This window comes from Bos taurus, chromosome 18 (genome assembly GCF_002263795.3).
Source record: "Bos taurus isolate L1 Dominette 01449 registration number 42190680 breed Hereford chromosome 18, ARS-UCD2.0, whole genome shotgun sequence".
NCBI lineage: Eukaryota > Metazoa > Chordata > Mammalia > Artiodactyla > Bovidae > Bos > Bos taurus.
This window is the reverse complement of record NC_037345.1, coordinates 16,471,245-16,485,937: the sequence shown is the minus strand read 5'-3', so window position 1 is coordinate 16,485,937 and position 14,693 is coordinate 16,471,245. Positions and strand designations below refer to the sequence as shown.

The 14,693-nt window shown below is 45.8% G+C and overlaps 1 protein-coding gene across 9 annotated transcripts in view; it reads left to right on the top strand.

The window, feature by feature from the left end:
• Nucleotides 1–856, top strand: part of ABCC12 (ATP binding cassette subfamily C member 12) — a 94,879-nt gene extending 94,023 nt beyond the window's left edge. For all 9 annotated transcript variants that reach the window (XM_059877410.1, XM_024978935.2, XM_059877413.1 and 6 more), the window contains one exon: nucleotides 73–856. In XM_059877410.1, coding sequence (XP_059733393.1) covers nucleotides 73–165 — 93 coding nt within the window. In that variant the 3' untranslated portion in view covers nucleotides 166–856. The remainder of the gene's footprint in view (nucleotides 1–72) is intronic.
• The last annotated feature ends 13,837 nt before the right edge of the window (nucleotides 857–14,693 follow it).

The window sequence follows — 14,693 nt, the reverse complement described above, 5'->3', positions numbered from 1 at the left end:
GTTTTAGTGGTTTGGGCTCTATGGTGGGTAGGTTTTTTCTGACAATTTCAGCTCTTCTTCTCTGACTTCCAGGTAGTCGAGTTTGATAAGCCTGAAGTCCTTGCTGAGAAGCCAGGTTCTGCCTTTTCGATGTTACTAGCCGCAGAAAACAAAGTCCGAATATAAGACTTCCAAAGGATGCCGTCAGCTGATTTTAGACGAAGAGGAGGCTGTGTGAGACAAGTCAGATGCGCCTATGGGGTCAGGGACCGTCATCTCAGGGGTTAGATCTGGTCCACCATCCCACCCCCTACCCCGCCCTGCCCTGCCCTGTCCCAGAGCCTGGAACACAGGAAGAGCCAGGGTGAAGGTTGCTTCCCTGCTTTGCCCAGCACATGCCTCCTGGAGGGCTTGGGTCTGGCTCTCAGTGATGAGCAGAGGCAGAAGAAGCTCATGGATTAGAAAACTGACCCTCAGTTCCTAAATCCCTCATCATCCCTCCTGTGTTCTCATCAGTACACCTCAGAGCCTGGGAATGAAAACATTGTAACTTCCAAAAAAGGTTACGAACAGAATGGGAGAATGCCTAAGGATGTACTTTGTAAAGGTTTCCTGCCTGGTTATCAGAAGGAAAAAGAAGACTTTTCTTCCCACTTCCTAGGCATATCTATTTTGAGTGTGTGACAAGAGGTAACTACACAGATCTGTAGCTTGAAAGATTGATTACAGTGTTTGGTGAAAAAATTAAAAAAAAAATCATATTGTACGTCCCATTTGATCTGTTAGAACAACCAGAGAAACAAAATGTTGGAGTTTGTCTGTAAACGACATTTTTATATCTTCTATATTGGTCATTAAAATGCAGTAGGAAATTAAACTACCCTGAAATGTTGCCTTGCAATTATTTTGCTGAAGATATTCTAGTCTTTGTACTATTTCCTCTCACAGACTCCTTTTGCTTTCTCCATTGACTCAGTAATAAACCCCCACAGTGTTTCTCAAATAAAAGGCTTTTCTTTCCAGCCTTAAGGTTTGCTACGACGGAGGCTGTAAAGACATAGTCCCAGTGGCTCAGGAGTGAGTGCTGCTAATTCATAATAACATTTGATAAGGAAAAAAAAAAAAGGAAATCCAAAGGGCTCTTGTGCAGTATTTTCCATAGTCTATCTGCTTCTTCTTCCTTAGGACTGGAGTCCCTGGCGGTGTTTCGGTGAGGTTTCTTGGACTCTCCTCCCGGTCCCCAGGCTGAGCTCTAGATGTGGCATGGGGCAGCCGTGGCCCATGAACTCCCCACCCCAAACCCTTCTTAATCTTGGTCCCGTACTTCACCCTACCCTTCCAAACAATGAGGAAGACAAGCCTGGCACATGGTGGTCAAAAGTGAGTAACAGGAGTGCTTGACACCATGAGGAAGCTCATCCTGGCAGGTACCCCGCATCTCCCTACTCCTTGGGTATATTTGCATGTTGCAGGTTTAACCTGGAGAGACTGAGATTTAGGGCAGACAGGCTATGGGCAAGCATTTCAAAGGCTAGGCTTGCGGGATGTGTCTTCAACAAGGCACTCTCCAGCTCTCTGACCAGGCCTGGGCAGGTATCTGCAGGACAGGAGGTGAAGTAAGTACAACCAGCCGCAGGTAGAGCTCCCCATCTGGTGAGCATCAGGGTCCTGGCTAAGGTAGCTGGGCAGCAACTCTGCCACAGCAAAAGGGTACACAGCAAAAAGGATGTGGTTGAAAAGTCCAGGAGTGAGGGGGCTCCTTTCGTGGGCAGCTCCATGCCGTTCAGATCTCCCTGTGAAAGGGCACAGTGCATCTTAGAATGCTCCACTGCCCCAATCTCATTCTTCCTCCATCATGGTATGTGACCTTGATCTGGGGTCATTAAACCCACATGCACTGGCCAGCTACCTCACGCTGAGTGTAGCCTCCACCTTGATGGATGCCCAGTGACTCCCCCATGTGGCAAGCAGACCAGGCAGTTTGTGCTGGTCATGGGGATCCATGCCAGCTGCGCGATGTGGGGAGGAAGCTTTGTTTTCTACCAACTCAGCACTAGCCAGACAATCAGGCTATGATCTCAGGAAGGCAGAGGGAGCCAAGGCGATAAAGATCCCTGCGGCTTGTTCAGGTGCATTGAAAGATGAATCACCTCCTGCCGCTTGCTTCTGCCCCCGCTTCCCTTGGCTGGTACCATCTACAATAGAATACCTGCCTGACACCTAGTGAGCCCCTGCCATGTGCCAGGCACTGTGGGAAGCATTTTTATGTGAATAATTTCATTGAATCTTCACTCCAGTCCGTGAAATGGACACTTTTATTATTCCCATTTTACAGAGGTGGAAACTGAGGCTCATTCAGGTTACTAACTGAGCTATAGATGTGTAAGAAGGGAAAAACAGAGGCAGGACTTGAACCCTAGCCAGTCTGACTCTAGGACCCTGCATGTAATCTCTCCACAAGAGCCCTTCCTGTCCCTTCCCCTTGTCCTGAGCAGGGACAATGGTGGTTGTCAGCACAGCACACAGCAGAGACTGACTTCTAATGGGAAGACTGTTGTTCGCATATGCAACGACATGGAACAGTCTCAGAGAGCCCTCGCCTCTCAATCCCTACTGTTGTCGAAATGTCAGCCAGGAGGAAAGTATATGGAATAATAATAACCAATGTTTAGCCAGTACAGGCAGACCTCCCAGAGATAGTGTTTGGTTCCAGATCACAGCAATAAAGCAAATATTGCAAACAGGTGAGTCAGACAATTTTGGGGAGGGTTTCCCAGTGTGCATTCAATTTATATTTGCTATACTATACTGTAGTCCACTAAGTGTGCAAGAGTATTATGTCTAAAAAGCAACATACATATCTTAATTAAAAAATATTGCTAAAAAATGGTAACTGTTATCTGAGCCTTCAGTGAGTTATTTTTTTATTGGCACCATCATTATTCTTTTATTAGCATTAAAGATCACTGATCACAGATCACTATAAGAAATACAACAATAATGAAAATTTGAAACATTGTGAGAATTACCAAAATGTGACAAAGATACAAGAAGAGAGGAGATGCTGTTGGATAAATGATACCGATAGACTTGCTTGATGCAGGGTTGGCATAAACCTTTGGTTTGTAAAACACTCAGTATGTACAAAGTGCAACAAAGCAAAGAGCCATCAAGTGAGGTGGATTATAGTCCTTACAACACAGATTAGTTTGTTGAATCCTCACCAGATCACTGTAGAGAAGGTACCGATCTTTATGTTACTGATGAGGATGCTGAGGCAAAAGAGCCCCTGGCCCATCACACAGCTGAAATCTGAACCCAGGCAGATGGACGCTGGAATGTGTGCCCCTCACACACAGCCTGTGGCATAAATCCTCTTGGAAGAGATTGCCACTAGCCCCACCACAGACCTGCCAGGCGGGTGACCCACAAACTGGAGAACAATTATACCAAAGAAGGTCTTGCACTGTTTTGAAAGTTCTAGGCACCACAACCGACTTTCCAACCTGGGGATCCAGCAAAGAGACTGAGAATCCCCAGGGAATCTGACATTGAAGGTCAGTGGGATCATAGAAATTCCACAGGACTGGGGAAACAGAGACTCCTGAAGGGCACAAACAAAATCCAGTGCACAGGATCCATGAGAAAAGAGCAGTGACCTCACAAGAGACTGAGCCAGACTTGCCTGTGAGTGTTTGGGAGTCTCTGGCAGATGTGTGGGTCCATGGTGGATTGTTGTGGGGTCAGGGGCACTGGGAGCAGCGGTCCTGGGAGGCTCAGCATAAGTCCTTTTGGAGGAGTTTCTATTACCGCTATGATAGTCTGACCTGAGGCCAAACTATAGAGAGGGAGCACAGCCCCACCCATCAGCAGAAAATTGGATTAAAGATTTACTGAACATGATCTTGCCTACCAGAGCAAGACCCAGTTTCCCCCACAGCCAGTCCCTCCCATCAGGAAGCTTACACAAGCTTCTTATCCTCATCCATCAGAGGACAGAGAGAATGAAAACCACAGTTACAGAAAACTAAGCAAAATGATCACATGGATCACAGTTCTGTGTAACTCAATGAAACTATGAGCCACACGGTGTGGGGCCACCCAAGACGGATGGGTCATGGTGGAGAGTTCTGACAAAACGTGGTCCACTGGAGGAGGGAATGGCAAACCACTTCAGTATTCTTGCCTTGAGAACCCCACGAACAGAATGAAAAATCAAAAAGATATGACACTGAAAGATGAACCCCCCAGGTCAATAGGTGTTCGATATGCTGCTGGAAAAGAGTGGAGAAATAGGTCCATAAGGAATGAAGAGGCTGAGCCAAAGCAGAAACAATGCTCAGTTATGGATGTGTCTGGTGGTGAAAGCAAAGCCCGATGCTTAAAGAACAATATTGCATAGGAACCTGGAATGTTAGATTCAAGAATCAAGGTAATTCAAAGTGGTCAAACAGGAGATGGCAAGAGTAAGCATCGACATTTTAGGAATCAATGAACTAAAATGGACTGGAATGGGTGAATTTAATTCAGATGACCATTATGTCTACTACTGTGGGCAAGAATCCCTTAGGAGAAATGGAGTAGCCCTCATAGTCAACAAAAGAGTCCGAAATGCAGTACTTGGGTGCAATCTCAAAAACGACTGAATGATCTCTGTTCATTTCCAAGTCAAACCATTCAATATCACAGTAATCCAGGTCTATGCCCCAACCAGTAATGTCAAAGAAGATGAGGTTGAGTTCAGTGAAGACCTACAAGACTACTAGAACTAACATCCCCAAAACATGTCCTTTTCATCATAGGGGACTGGACTGCAAAAGTAGGAAGTCAAGAGACACATGGAGTAACAGGCAAGTTTGGCCTTGGACTACAAAACGAAGCAGGGCAAAGGCTAACAGAGTTTTGCCAAGAGAAGAAACTGGTCATAGCAAACACCTTCTTCCAACAACACAAGAGATGACTCTACACATGGACATCACCAAATGATCAATACTGAAATCAGATTGATTATTTTCTTTGCAGCCAAAGATGGAGAAGAAGCTCTATACAGTCAGTAAAAACAGGACTGGAAGCTCACTATGGCTCAGATCATGATTATGAACTCCTTATTGCAAAATTCAGACTTAAATTGAAGAAAGTTGGGAAAACCACTAGGCCATTCAGGTAAGACCTAAATCAAATCCCTTATGATTATACAGTGGAAGTGACAATTAGATTCAAGGGGTTAGATCTGATAGACGAGAGTGTCTGAAGAACTATGGACAGAGGTTCATAACATTATACAGGAAGTGGTGATCAAAACCATCCCCAAGAAAAAGAAATGCAACAAGGCAAAATAGTTGTCTGTGGAAGGCTTACAAAAAGCTGAGAAAAGAAAAGAAGTGAAAGTCAGAGAAGAAAAGGAAAGATATACCTATCTGAATGTAGAATTCCAAAGAAAAGCAAGAAGATATAGGAAAGCCTTCTTAAGTGAAAAATGCAAAGAAATAGAGTAAAACAATAGAATGGAAAAGAATAGAGATTCCTTCAAGAAAACTAGAGGTATCAAGGGAACATTTCATGCAAAGATGGGCACAATAAAGGACAGAAATGATATGGACCTAACAGAAGCAGAAAATATCAAGAAGAGGTGGAAAGAATACACAGAAGAACTGTACAAAAAAGGTCTTAATGCCTTGATAACCACGATGGTGTGATCACTTACTTAGAGCCAGACATCCTGGAATGTGAAGTTAAGTGGGCCTTAAGAAGCATTACTACAAACAAAGCTAGTGGAGATGATGGAATTCCAGCTGAGCTACGTCAAATCCTAAAAGATGATGCTGTAAAAGTTCTGTATTCAATATGCCAGCAAATTTGAAAAACTCAGCAGTGGCCACAGGACTGGAAAAGGTTAGTTTTCTTTCCAATTCCAAAGAAGGGAAATGCCAAAGAATGTTCAAACTACCACGCAGTTGCACTCATTTCAAATGCTAGCAAGGTAATGCTCAAATCCTTCAAAACAGGCTTCAACAGTACATGAACCAAGAACTTACAGATATACAAGCTGGATTTTAGAGCTTGTAGGTAGAGGAATCAGAGACCAAATTACCAACATCCATTGGATCATAGAAAAAACAAGGGAATTCCAGAAAAACCTCTACTTATGCCTCATTGACTATGCTAAAGCCTATGACTGTATGGATCACAACAAATTGTGAAAAATATTAAAGAAATCAGAATACCAGACCACCTTACCTGCCTCTTGAGAAACCTGTGTGCAGGTCAAGAAGCAACAGTTAGAACCAGACATAGAAAAATGGACTGGTTCAAAATTTGGAAAGGAATACATCAGGGCTGTACATTGTCACCCTGTTTGTTTAAATTCTATGCAGAGTACATCTGTGAAATGCCTGGCTTGATGAAGTTCAAGCTGGAATCAAGATTGCCAGGAGAAATATCAATAACCTCTGATATGCAGATGGTATCACAGTAGGCAGAAAGCAAAGAGGAACTAGAGATCTTCTTAATGAAGATGAAAAAGGAGAGTGAAAAAGTTGACTTAAAACTCAGCTTTCAAAAAACCAAGATTATGGCACCTGGTCCTATATCTTCATGGCAAATAGACGTGGAAACAATGGAAACAGTGACAGACTTTCTTTTCTTGGGCTCCAAAATCACTGCAGATAGTGACTACAGCCGTGAAATTAAAAGACGCTTGCTGCTTGGGAGGAAAGCTATGACGAACTTAGCATATCAAAAAGCAGAGGCATCACTTTGCCAACAAAGTTCAGTATAGTCAAAACTATGGTTTTTCCAGTCGTCATGTATGGATGTGAGAGTTGAACCATAAAGAAGGCTGAGTGCCAAAGAATTGATGCTTATGAATTGTGGTGTTGGAGAAGACTCTTGAGAGTCCCTTGGACTGCAAGGATATTGAACCGGTCAATCCTTGACAAAATCAACCCTGAATATTCATTGGAAGGACTGATGCTGAAGCTGAAGCTCCAATACATTGGCCACCTGATATGAAGAACTGACTCATTTGAAAAGACCCTGATGCCGGGAAAGATTGAAGACAGGAGGAGAAGCAGGTGACAGAGGATTAGATGGTAGGATGGCATCACTGACTCAATGGACATGAGTTTGAGCAAACTCTGGGAGATAGTGAAGGACAAGGAAGCCTGAGGTGCTGCAGTCCATGGGGGTCACGGAGTTGGACATGACTGAGTGACTGAACAACAACAGTTCTGAGTAGCACCACAGGAAACCTGAGACTCTCCAGGTGAGAAAGAGCCCAGTGTTCAGAGTTGTAAAGCCTGTGTATTGGTCAGGATTAGGCTCAGTCAAGCTGTTGTAACAAACAGCCTCACATTTCAGGGGTTTATTTCACATTCACATGACGTGTCTATCACAGGTCAGCTGTATCGGTGCTGCTTATCTCCTTCACCCTGTAGCCCAGGCTGGAGGAGTAATCAGAAGGGCCACGTGCTCACTTCACCACACTTCATGGACAAGTCACTTGGCCACTCTGGATTTCAGCAAGGAGGTGGGTTATATACTCTGGTTCCAGGGAGGGGTGTGCCAAGGCAAATGTCAAATTTTTCCTTGCAGGAATTTGTAGATTCGACCTCTTGGGAGGGGCAGCAGATATTTTTAACGATACTACAACCTACCACAGCCTGGCTTTGGGTCTTAATTTTGGCTCTGTGTGGCTGTGTGATCTGGGGTAAGTGGCTTGTCCTTTCCTTGTCCAAACCTTGTCCAAACCTCCATTCCTTCATCTATAAAATTTGGAGGTTTGGAATGAGTTCTTTTCAGTTTTGACTTTCAATACAGGAAGAATAAAAAGGAGATATGAAAATAGCTTCTAGAGAATAGAATTTGGACTTCCAAGGGGATTATAGTGAGCCCTAGATGTTTTGCAAATGTTAATTTGTAAAGCTACAAAGTAAGTACGGAACAAGGTTTAACTGAATTCTGAGTCTTCCCTTAGTGTCTACTTTGATGCTCATTAGAACGTAAGAAATTCTTGGAAATTTTTATTTCATTTGGTGTCCCAGTTTTGCTGTGTTCTGTTAAAATGCCTATTAGATGATCATACATTCCATATTATGAATTAGAACTTCTCCAATATCTTTTTTAGATGCCAGCAAAAAATAGAATAAGCCTCTTACAAGTAGTATTATAAAATAACAACAAATTGCCTATGATATATTTCAGAATGGTCGATCTAGAGCATGGATGGGTAAACTACAGCCCATAGGCCAAATCCAACTTGCCTGTTTTTTGTTTTAAGGTTTTGTTTTTTTTCGGCCTTGCCATGTGGCATACAGGATCTTAGTTTCCCTGACTAGGGATCAAACTCATGCACCCCGCAGTGGAAGCATGAAGGCTTAACCACTGGACCACCAGGAAAGTCCAGTCTGTCTGTTTTTATCAATAAACTTTTTTCATAACAGAGCCATTGTCATTTGTTAATGCATTACTGATGGCTCCTTTTTGGTAGACCTGAGTACAACCAAACACATGTCTTCAAAGCCAGAAATATTTATTCTCTTGGCCTTTTACAGAAAAACTGCTGACTCCTGGTTTACGCATTGGTGTGTGATGCAATTCAGGCCAATGAAGAGTCAGCTGGGGCGGGGCTGGGTTCTGGAAATTATTCTTTCCCATGGCCTGGTGTGAGCACGGCGTCTGGAGCTGCAGCAGCCATCTCGTGCCTGTGGAGGAAGTGGAGAGATGGACAGAGAATAAGTCTTTGCTTATGACGCTGAGCAGATGGTTTGCTGACTCTAAAGTCATTCCCTCCTCTTTGTCATGTGAGAGGCTGAATTCTCTCCAGCTAGAGATGAGTTGCTGTTACTTGCCGCCAAAAACATCATAAATGATGCAGAAGAAAATGTGGTCTTTCTTTCTGGGAAGACACTGAGTCTGACCCAAGGAAAGCGAATTCAGGTCCCTGCCCTGGAGGCACACCAGTCTTCCTCTAACCTTGGATGTGGCCCAAATGAACCCTAGTTCACATCTAAGCAAGGAGGACTTTGCAATTCTCATCTTCTGCCCTAGACTCATGCCACTTACGACTATTTCCTTCCCTGCTGCCTGAGATCAGAAAGACCCAGAAAGAACTCACAGATTTTATTCTTGCTATTCAAGTGAACAAGTCTGAAATTGGCCCAGAATTACTGGTCAAAATGTGAAATATTCTTTGCTAAGAGGTGGAATCACTTTGGCCAGAACCGTGTGATTTAAAATGAATTGAAAAGCGCAGGAGGTCAGTTTATGGTCATATGGACGATCAAAGAAATCACTTTTCTTTTGGCCCTGTGTAGAAGGTCACCTCTGGGTGAGGCTAAATCGGGCACTAAAACCTTCAAAGACATGCTGATTTCCACAGAGAGGGTCTGCCTGACTTCCCAGTGTGCATGTTCACAGCTTCCGCTGAAAGGCTTGCCCTCTGTGGGACTGGCATTAAAGGGCCAGACCCGGGTTGTTGCCACGGTTTCTGCACGAAGCATGGAGGCAGCCAAGCTGATCTTTACCCTCAGCTCCAGGAGCCTCTGGCAAATTTGGTTTATGGCAATTGTTTTATATTTCATTAAATATTTTTATTATGTTAGAGTATATATAATGTAAAATCTACCACTTTAACCATTTTCAAGTGAACAATTCAGTAGCATTAAATACACTTACATTGTTCTGCAACCATCACCACCCACATAGCCTCAGATCTTTTTCATCCTTCCAAACTGAAACTCCATACCCATTAATAATACCCCCAATTCCACCCTAGCCCCTGGTAATCACCATTCTACTTTCTGTCTCCATGAATTTCACTACTCTGGACATCTCATGTAAGCAGATTTATATAGTGTTTGTCTTTTTGTGACTGGATCATTTCTTTTAGCATAATGTCTCCAAGGCATGTGTCAGAATTTCATTCCTTTTAAAGGCCAACCTAGTAAGTGTGAAGGCTTCCCTGGTGGCTCAGATGGTAAAGAATCTGCCTGCAATGCAGGAGACTCGAGTTCAATCTGTGGGTCAGGAACATCCCCTGGAGAAGGAAATGGCAACTCAAAATCCCACGGACGGAGGAGCCTGGTGGGCTACACCCCATGGGGTTGCAAAGAGTCAGACACGACTGAGCAAGTAACACACATTGGCCTTGCATTTCTTTTAATGAGAAATTTGTACCAGGGGCTCAGTGGTAAAGAATCCACCTGCAATGCAGGAGATGTAGGAGTGAGTTTGATCCCTGGGTCAAGAAGATCCCCTGGAGGAGGAAATGGCAACCCACTCCAGTATTCTTGCCTGAAAAAATATCCCATGGACAGAAGCATGGTGGGCTACAGTGCGTGGGGTTTCAAGGAGTCGCAAAAGACTGAGAGACTAACCCTTTCACTTTCTATATAAAAAGGAGGAGTTAAATGAATGTCAGAAGAGGTGAGAACGATTAACAGGCCCAGCAGGACAAGTAGGGTCCATGAAGGCGGGGGATTGGGAAGGGTGTTCCTGCTTGAGAAAGTCATTCAAACACATGAGGCGAGCATTCAGCTTGTCGGATGACGGCAGGTGACTGCCTAACTAGGGCTGAGGACTGGTTGAAAAATTGTCAGGTACTTCACTGTCTGTATCTCCAAACACAGTTGGAGACCACCAACGGCTGGGATATAATTGGTGGTGGAGAACAGTTTGTTGTGGGAACAATTAGGGCAGTTGCTGGAAATAGCTCATTAGCAATCCAGGGAGTCTGGCCAAGGAGAGCAGGCCTTGGACAATCCCACTGCTATGGAGCCAACAAGCCATGGGGGACAGAGTGGTTTGGTTCCACCACATCACCCCCTCCCCAGGGCAGGAGGCATGTCCTGAGGACAAACTGCCAGTGACATGCAAGGCTCACATTCACCAGCCGGCAACAAGCAGGCTGCCCGCCCACCGGAAGCTCTCTCCCCGGCACGTGGTAGAAGGGAAGTCAAGTTTCCTCTGGCACACCCGTTTCCACTGCATGTCTCTTTGCTCCTGCAATGGGTCAGTCTGAGGTGATCTGCACAGCAGGATCATTTAGGAAATGATGAGACTGCTCTGTGCAGAGAGCATGCTTGGCTTGGCAACTGAAGTGGTCATCATGGTGCTTCAACACTAATCAAATTCCTCAGTGTTCTCTGATGTAGGGATTTTAGAGCCAAGTGTCCTCATTCTCAGTGAAGGCAACATGTTACTATCTGGACTGACAAAGTGGAGGACATGGTGTGAAGTGAGAAAAATGAGCCTGGACCCTGGCCTTTAGGAAACGCTGTTGGTGACTTGCCTGGATCCCTCTGGTCAGGGGATGCTCCAGCCAGCTCTTGCTTTCCCAGGGCTCTACCATTTCCTCTTCTCCCGAGGACTACCCTGGGCTGCTGGAGTCACTGAGTTCACAAAAGGAAATGCAGAAGAACCTGGAAGTTTACAGTCTTCCAGGTTAAAGGAGGCCAGCCCCCTAGTCTCAGGCTGGGGCTCTTTGGAAGTGAAACTCACACTGGCAGGGTCCCATGCGGGATCAGGGAGTCTGCCCAGGACATGGCCAGAATCTGACCTCTCCTCTTCGTTGTCCTGCTTTCCCTCTGCCCTTACAGATGTTCCCTGGGGGTACTTCCTTGATAAACTGTGTGTGTGTGTGCTGAGTCGCCAAGTCGTGTCTGACTCTTCACGACCCCATGTACTGTAGCCCACCAGGCTCCTCAGTCCATGGGATTTTCCAGGCAAGAATACTGGAGTGGGTACCCATTTCCTTCTCCAGGGCATCTTCCCAACCCAGGGACTGAACAGACATCTCCTGCTTTGGTAGCTGAGTTCTTTATCACTGAGCCACCAGGGAAGGCCAGTATAGTCTTCCTTGATAAATGACTCTCATACAAATCCTTATCTCTGGGTCTATTTCTGGGAAAGCCTAACTGAGACAGAAGATCAAGGAAAGCTCAACTGAAACCCAAACCCATCATTTCCAAGATCTCAGCACTTCTTGGGGGACCACTACCCACTTTATTCTTAACCCAGGTCCTAGGCAGTTCAGATGATGCTGACTCACCAACTGTGTCTCAGGGTGGGCTAACCAGTGAGTCACACCTCTGTGGTGTTATGAGAGGTCTAGGGTGGGCACGTGACCCCAGGCCAGTGAGAGTCAAACCCAGGGCTTTAGCTAGAACTAAGGTGGGTCAGACAATAAAGAATCTCTGCAATGCAGGAGACCCGGGTTTGATCTCTGAGTTGGGAAGATCCCCTGAAGAAAGGAAAGGCAAATCCATTCCAGTATCCTTGCCTGGAGAATTCCATGGACAGAGGAGCCTGGCAGGCTACAATCCGTGGGGTCGAAGAGAGTTGGACACGAATGAATGACTAACACTTTCACTTTTTCGAGGGGGAACCAGGGAACTCTGCTTGAATGGAGGTGAGGGAGCCACAGACCTCTTTAACTTCCTGCTTCCAGATGTCAATTTTGATATCCCAGGGAGAGCGTCTGCCTGAGAATGAAGCCAATACAGAAGAAAGAAGAACTGAGAGATGGGGAAGATGTTACCATGTACCCTGGGTGTTTCTAATCTCTTTTAGACAGCACTGTGCCTGTTGGGGCTTTGCTGTTGATGGGGTGTTGACCCCAAAGTACCCAAATTTCCCTATTCTGGAAGAGCCACGCTGTGTCGTGCCTTGAATGGGGAGAAGGGCCCTCACAAGAAGGCTAGGTGGGGAGCCAGATGTTCTTTCAGGCCCAGGCCTGCCCTGCACAAAGCCTCCTCCTCCAAGCCAATCCCAGGGGGTCCCCTGCACTATTACACTGTTCCACAAGCATCTGGAAGCACAGAACTAAGAACAGATTTGTTTAGAGCCTGCCATGTGCCAAACCCTGTTTTGCAACTTTTTCGGGATGACCCTACACACTTCTCATAAGAGATGTTGTGATGCCAACCTTGGGATCCATGCTTCACTAGGGCCTAGGGAAATGAAGTTACTTGCTCAAGGATCCTACATTTTAAAAGTACCATTGAACCTGGACCGGCGATTTGTTTCTTATATGATATTATACATGTTTCAATGCCATTCTCCCAAATCAGCCCACCCCCTCCCTCTCCCACAGAGTCCAAAAGACTGTTCTATACATCTGTGTCTCTTTTGCTGTCTTTGGAAACCACACAGTTCCAGCTGTTCATCTAACTGCAGGGGAGATGGGGACTCAGAAGAAAGAGAAGTTTGCCTGAAAGCAACTTGAGGTCTGGTGGCTTCATCTTCTCAGCTCTTTTACTCTACCATGCTCCCTGGAGGGGTATGTTTCTGTCTCTCTGCAACTCTGTCTCACACACACACAGGCACACATGAACGCATATGGCACCTGCCCAGCCTCTCAGAACTGCTCATCCTCACCCTCCAACCCCTTCTCTCTCCTCTGACGTTAGGAGGAGCAGAAGGTCTGTGCTAGCCACCACCCCTCTGATGAGCTAGGTAGCATTTCAGCTCAAACCCAGATGACTTTATTCCCCCCGCCCCTGGAAATATCCTCATTGTCCAAGGGAGTTTAAGGTTTCCCTGATTTTTTCTGAGCTGAAGGGGGAGGCAAGTACATGATGGAGGGACCACCATCCTGGGGGTGGGGAGCAGTGGTCAGAGCTCCTGTGTGCAACAGGGTTGCTTTGAGGACTCTGGTCTTTCTCTGCCCAGACTGTGAATGTCTGGGAAAGCGAACAGGGAGAAGGTGGGAGTGGAGGGCTTGACCAGCCAGGCAGGCAAGCCTGTGGGCTGTCACTAATACAGAGAAGACACAGAAGGAGGCTGCAGCTGGGAGGAGCTCATAGTTGGGAAGAGAAACCCATCACCCACACTAGAGAGGTCGTGAAGAATGCAGATCACCAGAAACAATGCAAACTCTAACCGCTAAGCGGAGCCTTTCCACTCTCCCTTCTGCAAAGCTACCACGTCTGGACTGATGTATATCTACTGGGTTGAAGTCAGCAGCACAAACAAAATTAATGAGGGCAATAGAATGGAAATGCCTTGTATTAATAGACTCAAGCAGAAAACAAATTAAAATGGCTTTCATGAATGAGTCCAAGTGAGGAACAACAACAAAACGATGCAGAGCACAGTCAGAGGTGCTGGGGGGCAGGGATGTGGGAAGACACAGAAAATGATTACCAAAAGCGCCTTGGTGGAAGCCCTTGGTGACAGCAGCCCCAGAGACGAGCTATCTGATTAAACGGAAACATGAAGGCATGGCAGGATTCAAGAGATTGGCACCAGAAAGGAGGATGAGGGTGAGAGCAGAGGAAAAGTTGGAAGTCAAGAACGTGAAGAGCATGATGCTATAAAATTACATTTTGCAACTGTGGGCAGAGTGGAGTCCCTGGGGGCAGGCTTCCACCAGAGGAAGGCAGGGGTGTTGAGGGGTGCAGCGGAGAATCATTGCTCCATGGGCTCCTGGCACCTGCCTGAAGATGGAGCTCTCTTGGAGGTGTTGGTAACCACAATGGGGAAGAAGGCCAGGGACCAGTCAGATTTGGGCAGCTTTTCCAAGGAAAGATGGATGTAATAGGAGTGTTTCTAAGGCTTCAGGCTTCACAATTTCCTGTGTGTTACTGGGAGCTGGGCAATGGGATCTCAGGCTGTGCCGTGCAGGTTGGTGACTTTCCCACAGTGGTGCCCCTCTCCCTCCTCTGATGAAGAAAAAGCAGTGGGAATTTTAGCTTCTACCTGTAGAGGTGAGG